Source organism: Callorhinchus milii, unplaced genomic scaffold (genome assembly GCF_018977255.1).
Source record: "Callorhinchus milii isolate IMCB2004 unplaced genomic scaffold, IMCB_Cmil_1.0 Scaffold2, whole genome shotgun sequence".
NCBI classification, from domain to species: domain Eukaryota; kingdom Metazoa; phylum Chordata; class Chondrichthyes; order Chimaeriformes; family Callorhinchidae; genus Callorhinchus; species Callorhinchus milii.
The window spans coordinates 35,723,128-35,737,127 of record NW_024704743.1 but is presented as its reverse complement, the minus strand read 5'-3'; the positions used below and the strand labels follow the sequence as shown (position 1 = coordinate 35,737,127).

Genomic DNA, 14,000 nt, shown 5'->3' with positions numbered 1-14,000 from the left:
ATGCAAAAACCCACACAGAAACATAGACATGCATTCACCAAGATACAGATACCCGCACAAACACACACACACACACGCACCGAAACAAAAACACCAACAGAAGCAGAAACACACGAAGCAGGAAGCTCTAAATTTGTCTCTTTAGTTATTTTGAACTCGTCAGCATTCACTTTAGTTAGTTCCCACTCCTGGGAAGAAAATGGTTGAACTGAAATAATCTGTTAGTGGTACAATTTGGTAAAGTTGCAGAATTATAATGATGTGGCTGTTAAAATAGTTCCTCACACTCAACGATAACCCGTCATCAGGATCTGCAAGATATCAAGTAGGCTTGTGTGAGCGCACATACACACACACACAACAACTTGTATTTATTTAGCACCCTTCATGCAGGGTAACCCCTTGGAGAGCTTTATAAGAACGCACATACGCAGTGTTAAACTCTGCACTCCTTCTTCACAGGGTTTCTTTGATTAAGAAATCCGAGTGGGGACTCCTTCCAGTAATCAGACGTGCGTGGCACAACTCAAACTGACTGCGCTAGAAAGTAGGAGAGTTCAACTGTTTCCAATTAGTCCACATTATGGATTTCTGCATTTCTTAACGGGAATTCAAGAGTCACACAAAAATGACGGCAGAGTGCTTAGAAAGTTGGTTGATAATAACAGCAAAACAAATTATATTTGTGCAGCGCCTTTCACCTCGGGAGGATGTCCCAAAGCGCTGGACAGTCAGCTCGCTGGACCCGAGCTGGGGGTTGAGATCAAGAGGGATGTAGGGCAGGGAGGGTAGGTGAAGAAGGGTGACCGAAGGCGCAGTCGAAGAGGAGCGTCTTGAGACGGGCCTTGAAGGAGGTAAGGGAGGGAGAGAGGTGAAGAGACTGTGGGATGGAGTTCCAAAGGATGGGGGCAGAGAGGCTGAAGGCCTGATTGCCGATGTTGGGTGGGCCGGGCTAGGGACATGGAGCAGGCCGGAGCCCACTGAGCAGAGAGAGGGATTAAGGGATAACTACACCATAGTTACTCTATAAGCCAGTCAACAGACATCAATCTACACCACTTCAGTGCTTTAAACAATGTTTTATCCAGATGCTCAGCTCATGTCTGAAGGGCACGATACTGATGGGGTATGAGAAGCATTTTACTGCTGGCGGGGTGAGGAAGTAACCAGGTAGTCATCACTAAGGGAAGAGCTGGCTGCTGTCATCAGGTATCAGAATAGCCATAATTTTCCTCGATTCAATCATTAATCTAAGGAATCTTCAGTGCAAAACACACAGGGAGTAATTCGCTGCCATGCCCTGCACCTCTGGGAAGTCACTGCTTGAGTATGCCCAGTGTTCTACAGTCTCAATATACTGCCACAAATATCATGCTGAAACAAAGATCTGTCTGTTCCTCCACGCCTACATATACAGCCTCAAATTTCTAGCTTTAAACTTAAAGGCCGAGCTGCTGGATGGGTCAGTTTGGTTGAGCTGTTGCCTCGTCTGAAACTAGCCATAAGGCGCAATCCGTCCTTTGTACAGAGTTGAGCCAGCTGTTTTCAGTCTGGGTGGTGGGGGTTATAAATTGGCCTCAGTACAAGGGTTCTTGCTCTCAGTCACTACCAGCAGCTGTTGCTGAAGAATGCACTTGGATGCTCGGTGAGGACAGGGCTCGGCTCTGAACCCTAAAATGTTCAAAGGATCTGCTGACAAGTGACCGGAACCTATCATACGCCATCACTAAATATAGCAATCTCCTTACAGTAGGATTTGCCCATCCAAAAGAACAATATTTTAAGCAATCAATGCTAGACAGAGTGATCCTTCCTTAGCAACCCCTCTTGGTTGTCTAAATTCAGCATTAAACATGGCCACCCGGTGAGGTACTGGAAGCCAGCTGGTACCTGCGTAACCTACCCTGTCTCTGCACTTTCAAGAGAGGGTGGGAAAGAAACCGTGCAACATAAGATGTTACGATTTGGAATGCATTGCCTGAAAGGGGCGGTGGAAGCACATTCAATAGTAGCTTTCAAAGCAAATTGGATAAGTACTTGAAAAGGAAAAATCTGCAGGCTATTAGATTAGAGCGGGGTAGTGGGACTAGTTGGTAGCTCTTTCAAAGAGCCACACAGGCACGATGGGCCGAATAGCATCCTTCTGTGCTGTAAGATTCTATGATTTTACAAGCGGGGGAAGGGGGAAGGGAGAGGGAGAAAGTTAGTAAGACAGAGAATGTGAGTGGGGAAAGGATCATTATCGTAACTGTAAAGCACAAGCTCCAGGTAACTAGCCGACTAAAAAATAAACTTTTATTTTTAAAAAGTTACAAAGTTTCTGTGACTTTGTTTCATAATTTCTTTTCTCATTCACATAGCTGATTACAAACTTCAAGGTGGGAAATAAAAGCAGCAGAAAAGACGCAGCAATAATAATCCTTACATTTCATATAGCATTTTTCAAGTCGGGATGATGTCCCAAAGCGCTTCACAGGATTTACTGTCAAGTGGAGTGACTTTGTGTTTTGGGGGCGAACACGGCAACCAATTTGCGCAATAGCAAGCAAGTGAGGTTTTTAAAAGGGAAACAGACGAGTGTGGCAAACCTGCAGCAGCACTCTGACTCCACTATGCAAAGATGAAGTAGGCTCCTGCCAACGTGACCCCACCCTGTAATTGGAACGAGGAGAGCACTGCATTTAGTACAGGACAGTGATGGAAACATCGCTCGCTCACAGTTTGAGTCAGCATTTCCCAAACTGCTAGTCTGCATGAGCTCTGCTTGTTTTAACAGGTCCCGTACCGCTGGCTGGCTGGCTGGCCTTGGCCTCCCTGCTGTTGCTACCCTGAGCACATTTACACCCAGAGAGAAAAGTTTTTTTCTTGCTTAATGGCTCCTGTAGAAATGATGGTTCTCACAATTACAATTTACATTTATTTAGTCTGTCACGTCGTGAGGACTTCTCAATTCAAAGCGCTTCACACAACTGTCTGGAGCCTGAATCGGGGAGGGGGGCTGAAAGAAAGGAAGAAGGCGGGGAAGGGGGAATGTGGCTGACAATTCAGTCGAAGAGATGAGTCTGAAAGTGGAAAGGGAGTTGATGAGATGCAGGGACTCCGGGACGGAGAGAAGTGGGGGGGGCCACATGGCTCGGAGCTTGCCCAGCGATGGAGGGGTGGGAGACGTGAAGCAGGTCCATGTGATTGCTGAGACGAGGACAACTTCTGATAAGATAGCTACCCACACTGGGAGATCAATTGTTCTCAAATATCTGAATCGGTTACCATCAATATAATTACCATTATGATCCTATCTATGTGTTCGCATTTCTTTGGGGAGGGGGAGAGGATAAGAGATAAAATGGAACTGATTTTATCAATGCGAGACAGCGTTTAAAGAAACGTTAGGAAGGAGACGCATGCAATATTGCATTGTTCCACCTTTTGTGAAAGGAGTATTTAAGCCAAGCACCCTCCCTCCCCTCCCCGGGCAGTTGGTAGCTCATATGATTAAGATGGGATTGCAGTCTTCATGCATAATCGTTTCTGTTTTGATAGGTTAGTGATTAGCAGGACACTCAGTGCAAAGTGTACGTGAGGGGGTAAAAAAAAAAGGCAGGCAGGGCTCTGGATAAAGCAGCTTTCCCGGCTGGCCTGCTGATGACCTTCCTAAGCCCTGCAGCAGTCACCTTTTATTTTTTTTTAAAAATCGCTCCTTCAGAATGGAGACAGTTAAAACTGTGGGAACTGCCAAAGGCTCCTCCAGCACTGGGTGTGTGGAGCAAGCCTGCATCTGTTGTCTGCCATCAGCAGCTACTGCCTCTGCCATCTCAGCAGCACAGCGAGGCCCTAAACCAGAACCCAACCTCACAGTCACAACGCTCACATCTCTCAGGTTCTCTCTCTCTCTCGCACACACATATATATGTGTATATATATATATATATATACAGATGCAAAAACCCACACAGAAACATAGACATGCATTCACCAAGATACAGATACCCGCACAAACACACACACACACGCACCGAAACAAAAACACCAACAGAAGCAGAAACACACGAAGCAGGAAGCTCTAAATTTGTCTCTTTAGTTATTTTGAACTCGTCAGCATTCACTTTAGTTAGTTCCCACTCCTGGGAAGAAAATGGTTGAACTGAAATAATCTGTTAGTGGTACAATTTGGTAAAGTTGCAGAATTATAATGATGTGGCTGTTAAAATAGTTCCTCACACTCAACGATAACCCGTCATCAGGATCTGCAAGATATCAAGTAGGCTTGTGTGAGCGCACATACACACACACATAACAACTTGTATTTATTTAGCACCCTTCATGCAGGGTAACCCCTTGGAGAGCTTCATAAGAACGCACATACGCAGTGTTAAACTCTGCACTCCTTCTTCACAGGGTTTCTTTGATTAAGAAATCCGAGTGGGGACTCCTTCCAGTAATCAGACGTGCGTGGCACAACTCAAACTGACTGCGCTAGAAAGTAGGAGAGTTCAACTGTTTCCAATTAGTCCACATTATGGATTTCTGCATTTCTTAACGGGAATTCAAGAGTCACACAAAAATGACGGCAGAGTGCTTAGAAAGTTGGTTGATAATAACAGCAAAACAAATTATATTTGTGCAGCGCCTTTCACCTCGGGAGGATGTCCCAAAGCGCTGGACAGTCAGCTCGCTGGACCCGAGCTGGGGGTTGAGATCAAGAGGGATGTAGGGCAGGGAGGGTAGGTGAAGAAGGGTGACCGAAGGCGCAGTCGAAGAGGAGCGTCTTGAGACGGGCCTTGAAGGAGGTAAGGGAGGGAGAGAGGTGAAGAGACTGTGGGATGGAGTTCCAAAGGATGGGGGCAGAGAGGCTGAAGGCCTGATTGCCGATGTTGGGTGGGCCGGGCTAGGGACATGGAGCAGGCCGGAGCCCACTGAGCAGAGAGAGGGATTAAGGGATAACTACACCATAGTGGTGTGATTGGCACCAATGGCATGTTTAGTGGTACAAGAGGTCTGCACAGGTCACAGGTAGTCTGAACGTGAGTGTCGCTTGCCCTGTACGGCTCAGCACACATTCAGAGCTCTGATCGGTCACCTCCCAATGGAGGCATCAAGTCTGATATAGGTAATAAACCAATGGCATAGGGTCTCTATCCCAGCATCAAAAACTTAAAAAGTAGTGGCTTTAGCATTCTGGTCCCTTGTTATTAGAATAAAGCTGAGCTTGAACTGCAATCAGTGCAAAGTGGAAGCCCCGTGAGACCACTTCTCGGGGGGTGGGTTGGGTGCAGGGGGAGGGTTGGGGCAGGAAAGCGTTGAGATAGAGGGAAAGATAGAAGGAAGTGCAGTCGCACAAACATATCTGATGATGTGCACTCGGAGTGGGGGTCCCAGAAAAGGTTTGAAAGTAATCAGAATTACTGTTTTTCCCAGGACAGGAACGGAAATGAATGCAAGAGAAAAACACTGTAGGTCAACCAGCATCACAATGTTAATGATTCGGGTGTGACTCTTCACTAAACCATTAAGTTCTGGTGAGTGGCCCCATCTGGAACCCTACACCTTGATCTCGTTCAATGACTGAGAGACCTGCTGTGCATTTTCCAGTACTTTTTCTGCTTTACAACATAAGATTTCCAAAAATTCCCACAGGCTTTTATACTTCCTCAGAAGCGAGGGAGGAAAGCCGGAGAGATGCAGACAAAGTGAGTGGCACTGGGTAGGCAGGTAGAAAGGCAGAACTTGCACAGAGCAACTGTGGGAATTTCTGTGCCCTGAAATTATTTAATGAGAGGGAACCACTGTGGCACACACATGGGAGCAGTATATAGCCGAGCAGGTGTACAGTCTCCAGCCCTTGCTAACTGCGTTACTAGTGTGACACTGAAGCCAGATGACTCGCCTTGATAAAGCACCGACCGCTTCCACAACACTGAATTGACGGCTCTGAGAGCGAGACGGTTACAAATGATTTATATTTCCAGGAGGATCAATGGATCAGGATGACCATATTTTTCCACACGCCGTTTTAGATAGGTTTAATGTTTCACCTTCACCATTCAGCAGAAGCCATTAACTTCAGATTTACAGCATTCGTGAGTTTTCTTTTTTAAAAAAAAGAAAACTTTTTTCTTACCATTTAAGGAATACAACCAGGTTATCGTTGACACCAAAAGTTAGATGCTGAACAGTAGGCATTAGTAACAAGGCTGCAATTCAATGAATGGGTTCGGCAGGTTACCTCATAAAACCGAGTGCAAAGTTTAGCTATTTATTGGAGGGCTGTCCAACCCCTGAGATTAAACCATTGAACCCTTCACTCACTTTGTACTACAATGCTTCCTGGATAAGAGAAACAATAGTATTTGTAGTCAAACCTGGAGCTCAAATGAGACAGATTAAACCTGTGCAAGGTTTATTATGCTCTGGGCACTAAGGAATCCTGCAATCACATCATGGAGGTAGGGCACAGTGACACAATTACTCCACCATTCTACAGGTGTGAAGATTAGACACTTAAACTTAAGAGCAGGAATACAGGTAAAGGAGCCAACCATCCCTCTGAACCCCACCTCCTAATCATGATGCACACCACAGAATAGTGCAAGAAAGTGCCTGTCGGACACACGTGACTAGCTGCTGACACTTCCGCAGTGATGGCGATGATCGGGGGGGAAACTTGGTACAGCATGGATAGAACTATTCACTCGGGATTGATCACATGCTGAACATTAAAAGTTGTGTTATTTTTGCCAAGTTGTTTTTATTCATGAACACAACACAACCTTCAGTTACCAACATCCAGTTATGCAACACACAAATTCCAACATGAAGGCACAGTTCTAGAGCAGGGGATGGAGAGAGGGGAGAGAAAACAGCCAGTCTCAGCACGATGTGTGCAGTGGTACTATTATAACTGCCCGTCCTAAAGCATCAATCATGGAATCAGTCATTCCTTTCATGGCTGTTTGTGAGACACTGCTGTGCGCAAATTGGCTGCCACATTCGCCTACAAAATATAGTCACTACACTAAAAGCTATATCCCGTGAAGCTCTTTGAGACATCCACTCTATGTGAAAGGCGCATTATCAAAGTTAAGGATTGTTATTATGTTTAGTAGTTTGTACAGCCACAAGAAGCCAATAGAACCCCCAGTGTTGGGGGTGTCAGCGTAGACAATTTGAGTTCAAAGTCCTGACATGGGGCTTGAACCCAAAACCTTCCCAATGGCGCTGGTATACGTATTTCTTTTAAAAAGACTTCAAGTTAAAAGAGTACAAAAATCTTACAGCAATTTCACAAGGATGTTATATCATGGAATAGCAACATGGAGGTTGTGGAGCTGGTCAACATTTTCATGTTACAATACAAAGTTACATTTACAACAACAAATTACATTTAACAGCGCCTTTCATGTTGGGAAGACGTCCCAAAGTGTTAACACTACTGGCTGGGCACTCGAGCTGGGGGTGGAAGGGGAAAGATAACCGAAAGTGCTGTGAAAGAGATAGAGATGGTGTTCCAGAGTGGGGCCAGAAAGACTGAATGCCTGCCCACCGATGGTCAGGCTGGTGGTGGGGGGATATGAAGCAGGCCAGTGCCTGCTGAGCACAACTTCAAAAAAGGCAAAAAGACATTCCCAATTTTTAAGATAATCTGAAACCTTGAACCTGTTTGAGCAATTCACAAAGTACTCAAATATATATGATAGGAGGAACAGTAATACGATGAGAAATGTGTTGCTTTATCAATTTCTAATGGAGGCTTTTTTCAAGTAGTACGCAATCCTGGGCATTCAGACGTCAGAATATTTAGTCATTCACAGGAGAATTTGTTACACGTCTTCCCTCAGTTCCAGTTTCCTACTCATCCTCTCAGTTCAGTGCCCTCAGGCAAAATAGTGTATACTCAACAACAACAACAAATTACATATGTACAGCGCCTTTCACATCAGGAGGGATCACAAATACACACACACATATACACAAACACACACACACAATAGTATTCATGCACACACTATGTTCACACACATTACACACATACACAAACATACATATAATGCAGTGTTCACGCACATCCAAAATATTTTATTGGCCACGCTGCAGTAAGCACTTGCTGAATTTATTGTTGTTCGATTTAGAGGTCAGTCATCCATAGCACATATCTCAGTTTAGAGCCTTGGAGATATGCCCAGACAGAGCATCTTCTCGGCAAACGTTCAAAATCATTTCCCTCAAATATGCCTGAAGCTACTGCATCCCCCGGTTTAAATGCCACCTCACCCTCCTCTCATTCAGTGGTCATTTCTGTTAATAGAACAGAGAGGAATTGCTCCCCTCCCCCCAGTACACACCCACCCCACATGACAGCTCCTTAAAAACTCAAAGGTCCTGTCCTTTGGCCTTTTGCTCCAGAGTACCATCCCAGTGTTAAGCAGCAGTTCACAACAGCGGAAGAGACAGGAAGAGAGAACATTAACTCTGTGTCCATCTGATGATGTGCAGATGGTAAGACTCAGTTGCATTGGTGTGGGAGGAGATCTTAAGAGTAAGATAGCGGTGGACACAACTGCAATATTTTACAAATGTAGCCACCAGAAGTTACTCCTTAAATCAAAAGGAGTGAAGATTTAAATTGGTAGGGGGAAAAGTTCAAGATAAATCAGAAAGGTCATACATACTGCACTTCAATAAACCAGATTACAGTACATACTGAGTCACTGTACTACACCATATTACAGTATTTCCTGAGTTACTGTATTATACCACATTAGGAACATAGGAACAGGAGTAGGCCATTCAACCCGTCGAGCGTGTTCCGCTATTTAATTAGATCACGTTTGATCTATACCTTTACTAGAATTTCAAATCCAATTTCCCGCTTTCTCCCCGTATCCCTTAATATCCCGACCTACCAAAAATCTGTCAAATCTCTTTCTTGAAGGTGTGGATGGATCCAGCATCCACAACCTTTTGGGGGAGAGATTTCCAGATTTCTACCACCCTTTGAGTGAAAAAGTGCTTCCTAATTTCACTCTTAAATGGTCTGGTTCTAATTTTAAGACTATGCCCCCTTGTTTTGCATTCCCCCAACATAGGAAATAGTTGTTCTGTATCTACCCTATCAAATCTCTTTATCATCCTAAAAACCTATCAAATCAACCCCCAATCTTCTAAACTCGAGGCAATACAATCCAAGTTTACGCAGCGTTTCCTCGTACCTTAACCCTTTTTGGCCTGGTAACTCACCAAGTCACTGTACTACACCTTATGTATATGGTATTTACAAGTCACTGCAAGTATTGTACATGGATAGTATTTACTGATCCACTGTACTAATCTATTGCAGTATTTACTGAGTTCCATAAACTGAACTCAGATGTAACAATTCCACCTGAGGTTGGCCAACTCTATAAAGCCTCCAATCAAATGTGGTCTCTCTGGATTTGTGTGGCTTGGTTTCACACTGGGTTTACCAAATGAGCCATCGGGGCAGCTCATCAATTCAACACTTGATTAGCAAGCTTCATTTAGAAAGTAAAAATCTTTTCCTGTGCAAAATGGGCTGTGCCGGCTTGAATGCACAGTCCAAAAGCAGTCTCCTTTAGGTGAAAGGTTGCATTCTGTTACCAATACAAAATAGCCATTTTGTAATCAAAGGTCCAACATTTATCCTGATCTGAACCTTGAGCCCATTGTCTTAAAATATAAATAGCTTCTGCAGAAATTTGGATCTTAAAAGAAAATCACTTTCAATTTGAAAACTCGTTTCCCAGTTCTTAAAAAAAACTACGGAAAACCAGTTTCCTAATAAGGACTGAATCTCAGAATTTTCCAAAATTCTGCCAATCTTAAATGTCAAAAGAATAAGCATAAAACCAGATGCAATTCTGCGGCCTAAACTCACAACCAGTCTTCCTGGTTGTTATGTCAAATTGATTGGAAAGAATTTGAGAAATCTACTTGAACTCCTTTGTCACATGTGATGAATATTCGAGTCATTGGATAGTCTGTGACGGATGAAGGTCACCTTGGATTGAGGCTGGCCTTGCTGATGCTGGAGTCAAGCCTCTTTGATACAGTGCAGGTTACACGTGCAGGAAATAAAAAGCCTGCACACAATCCACAACTGTTTGTGGGATACTGCTGTCCACAATTGGTGGCCAAATGTCACCCGCAAAATATACAATCAATTCACTCTTCAGCACAGTATATTCTGTGAAGCGCTTTGAGACGTCTCAACGACGTGATAAGGCGCTACGTCAAACGCAAGCATTATTAATTCATTGCACAATTTAGGCAAAGCCATAACTAATGTGCTGAAGGTAAAAGAACTCACTCAAGAAAACGAATACTCAATCAATTTCTCCCTTCGAGACAAAGTCAGTCTTTTTCGGTCTCTTCCTTCTTCTTATTCATCATTGGTCACCTCATCCTCTCTTGCTACCTCCTTTATTAAGTACTTTGACTCAGAATGCAAAGGAAAAAGGCAAATGAAAGTCAGGAAAAGGCCTTTCCTCCGATGGCTTAGTAGTATAAGCCCTGACCAATACAGCAGCACTAAACCATACAGACCAGATGGCTGCAGGTTTCAGTCCAAGTCTGTACTTAGTTAGCTTATCTCAGCCGGGGCAGCAGATGGAAGTCTTACAATAGGCCTCAGCGTCTTGGGTCAGGGAGGGAAAGACCAGCCTCGGTTCCTGGTTGCTATCCATAGAACCCTTGTGGAAGATGTGTTATGTGTGAAGAGGTCAGGGAGGGGCTTGGCAGTGGTGCCTACTGATCTTGACAGCCAGGGCTCACATGTAACAATTGGCACTTGTGTGACCTATGGCATAACCTAATAAGGGAGCCGGGGGCAGGAGATTGGGGTTAGGATGAAGAGGGGAAACACCTTTAAGAAGAAGAGAAAAAAAAATCAGTAGAACGAACCAAACTCAGAGCAATACATTTTCCTAGTTATACTCTTTCTAATTCCAAGTGAAAAACAAAAATGCAAGACTCCCACAGTAACTGTACATAGCCAAATGTTTTAAATTTATCAGGGCACAAACCCTCAGCTAACAGGACTACTTCACTGACAACCAGTTTTGGTGTAACCTCAAGCAAGATCATGCACCATGCAACAGAGCACATTATCCCTCTGAGGAAAAAAAAGTTGCAAAAAGGAAACCCTTAATAATGTAATTGCTTTCAGTACGCCCTGCATAAAGTACAGATTCCACTTGTACGACAACAGAACTAGGACCATTTGGGATTCTGGGCACCATGGGCAAGCTTCAATGGGGGTAAATATCTTAAATAAACCCTCTATCAGTGACCTTATTCGCTTTTGCACAACAGCTCGTGTTGGGAGAAATTGTTTTGAAACTCAAGGTTTGCTAAGTGCAGTGCAACGGTTTTAGTAGAGCAATTCAGCCCAGGATGATCTGACTTTGGAAGCTGATCAGTCAACTAGTCATATTCATTAGCCAAAGCCTGTCAACCACAAGGCAAAGCTGAAATGTAGCTTAAAAAGTAGGACCCCCGAGTGCTGCCAGCACCCAGCGGGCTACCGAAGGAGAAGCACAGGGGGTTCAGTGTAGTCTCTGTCCTCCTCTGCACTCACCATTAACAATATCCAAGCTGTCACAAACATTTGTGAAAGCTGCTAAACCGTGACCTCAAGCTCAGCTGTCCGTTTTAAGACGAGGTGGATTATTTTACAGCCTCTGACTCAAGTGTGTACGGCTTGGTGCTACAAGAAGCAATGTTTGGCTCCCCCTTCCACCCACTCACCCCCCCCCCACCCCACACACTTCTCCTTGTAACTCCACTAAATGGTCACTGACAGCTGTCATCTTTTCCAAAAGGAGTACAAAATATACTCGTTAGCTAACCCCAATCTCCGTTCATAAATCATGTCAAAACACACAATTTAAGGGTATCCATAGAAGAAGCAAACGTCCGTCCCCCCCGCCCCCCACCCGGAACTCCAACACCCATGTGGCGAGCAAGCGAGAGAGGGAATGAATGCAGGTTTAGCTGCAGAAGTAGGAGGGAGGGAGGGAGAGAGGGAGGAGCAGATATAGCTGTGACGCTGCTGTCTTGGAGCAAGGCTACACTCTGGCAAGGATAGTGTGCTGTGAAACCCTATCCCCATGCTGCGCCAGGACCAGCTCATATCTTGCCTGTGGCAGCCAACACCACCCAGCTGTACCACAGACAAGGGCCTTGTATCAACAGACTATTTCACAGCACAACACAGAGGCACAGTGGAAGGTCTGTGAATCCAGGGGGGAAAAAAATGAAATAAGGGTCAGCTGTCAACATTAAATACATGTCAAAATTTAATCAAACGATTGGAAACATGTATTTTGTCTTCCCCTCTCCTCCCTTCAGCGTATCACTATCCGTGGCACTGATACAGGTTGGCCTCTCCATTTGGCCTCAGGGGGATGAGGCAGGGGGACAAGCACTCAGTAAATATAAAGATGTTTCAGGAAGTACTTAGAAGTTATTCAGCAAATATCTGCTTAATAAAAACGTAATAAAAACGTTCTTCCCTATCCCAAAATACAGACATTACAAAGAATGTAATATCCAATGATTCACAACAAGAGTCGCTAATAATGAATCTCGGCAGTAACTGAATGTGCATACAACCAACCCCAGAAAGTATGTGCTGACATACATGATCTGCTTCCGAGGAGAGTTTCTGCAGGTCAGCATGACATACTTCACATGCGTGCAAGCCCCCACATGCGCATATACACCCACACAGACATACACACAAAAGAGAGTCCTTTCCTGTCCTCATCTGAAAGCTAAAACCTCACACCTTCCAGTGGAGGGGGATCTCTGGATACCCTGGCCCATCTTCCCCTCTGTGACCAAAAGGAGTGCCTGACTACTGCTCAACACAGTCTGTAGTCTTCTGTTCTGTATGGCCTAGTGACCCCTGACCAGGAACCACATCCTAGTAGAGGGGGAAAAAAAGAGGAGTCAGTGTCTTCAGGAGAGGAGACAGGGAGAAAAAATAAACTGTACACATTTGTAGCTAATGTGTATTTCTTAGGTCAGACGACTTGGAGCTCATTCATCGCACTACAGGCGGAGTTCCTCCAAATCCCTCCCTCCCCTTGTTCGTGGAGTCCTGTAGCTCAGTGGTTAGAGCACTCGCTTTGCAAGTGAGAGACCTGAGTTCAATTCCAGGCAGAGGGCGAAACCTTGGGCAAGTTTCCTTACTCCACACAGAGCCTAATAATAATCCCTCCAAAAAAAAACAATAATAAATTGGTCATTTTCAATCTACGACTGTTTGTGGGACATTGCTGTGCGCAATTGGCTGCCGCGTTCGCCCACAAATATAGTCAATTCACTTTACAGCGTGTTCTGTGAAGCGCTTTGGGATGTCCTCCTGACGTGAAAAGCGCTATATCAAATGCAAGGATTATTATTAAGATGCACCTGTTTGATGGTGCTTTCAGTCATCTTTCCCCTCCCCAAAGCCTTCAGCTCACACCCACAGCTCATAGGTGCCCAGCCGGGATGGTTAAGTGGTTTCAGACATCCTTCTGATGTGAAGGTCCATATAGATGTAAATTTTATTGTCAACTAAAGGCATCACCTCAGATTAAAGGTAATATTTGTGTTTTCTGCTAATCCAGGATGAATGGATGTGGTGCACGAGATCACAGGCAGGGCCCACCACTACCAATCAAAAATAAGCACTGGCCCTTTAAGAATAGATTTATTTCATAAACGACTTCAAAATGAAGGAAGCAACTTTTTCTTCCACATTTCATTCATTCCTAACTCTGACCGACCAGTGATTTTTTTTCTCTGAACCAGCAGTTTGCAAACAAGAAGGTCAAGCAGTTTCCCAGACTGACCCTCGACCTCTGTCGGGTTGGAGCCCCTGTCAAGCACAATGCCAGTCAACGACCCCAACAAGAGGCATAGAAAGTAAACTGTAATAAACATAGGAATGAACTTTCCCTGAAGGCCCAGTGACATTTTTCAGTAAGCGAGTC

The 14,000-nt window shown here is 44.6% G+C and overlaps 1 protein-coding gene across 8 annotated transcripts in view; it reads right to left on the bottom strand.

The window, feature by feature from the left end:
* The window catches only part of rreb1a (ras responsive element binding protein 1a), a 136,489-nt gene that overhangs the window by 83,915 nt on the left and 38,574 nt on the right, over positions 1-14,000 (bottom strand). Inside the window, exon 1 of one of the 8 annotated variants that reach the window (XM_007896873.2) lies at positions 10,325-10,851. The exons of the other annotated variants lie outside the window; for them this stretch is intronic. Within the exon in view, the coding sequence (XP_007895064.1) occupies position 10,325 (1 nt within the window). The 5' untranslated portion in view covers positions 10,326-10,851. Of the gene's footprint in view, positions 1-10,324; positions 10,852-14,000 lie in introns of those variants that run through there. 8 annotated transcript variants of the gene reach the window in all.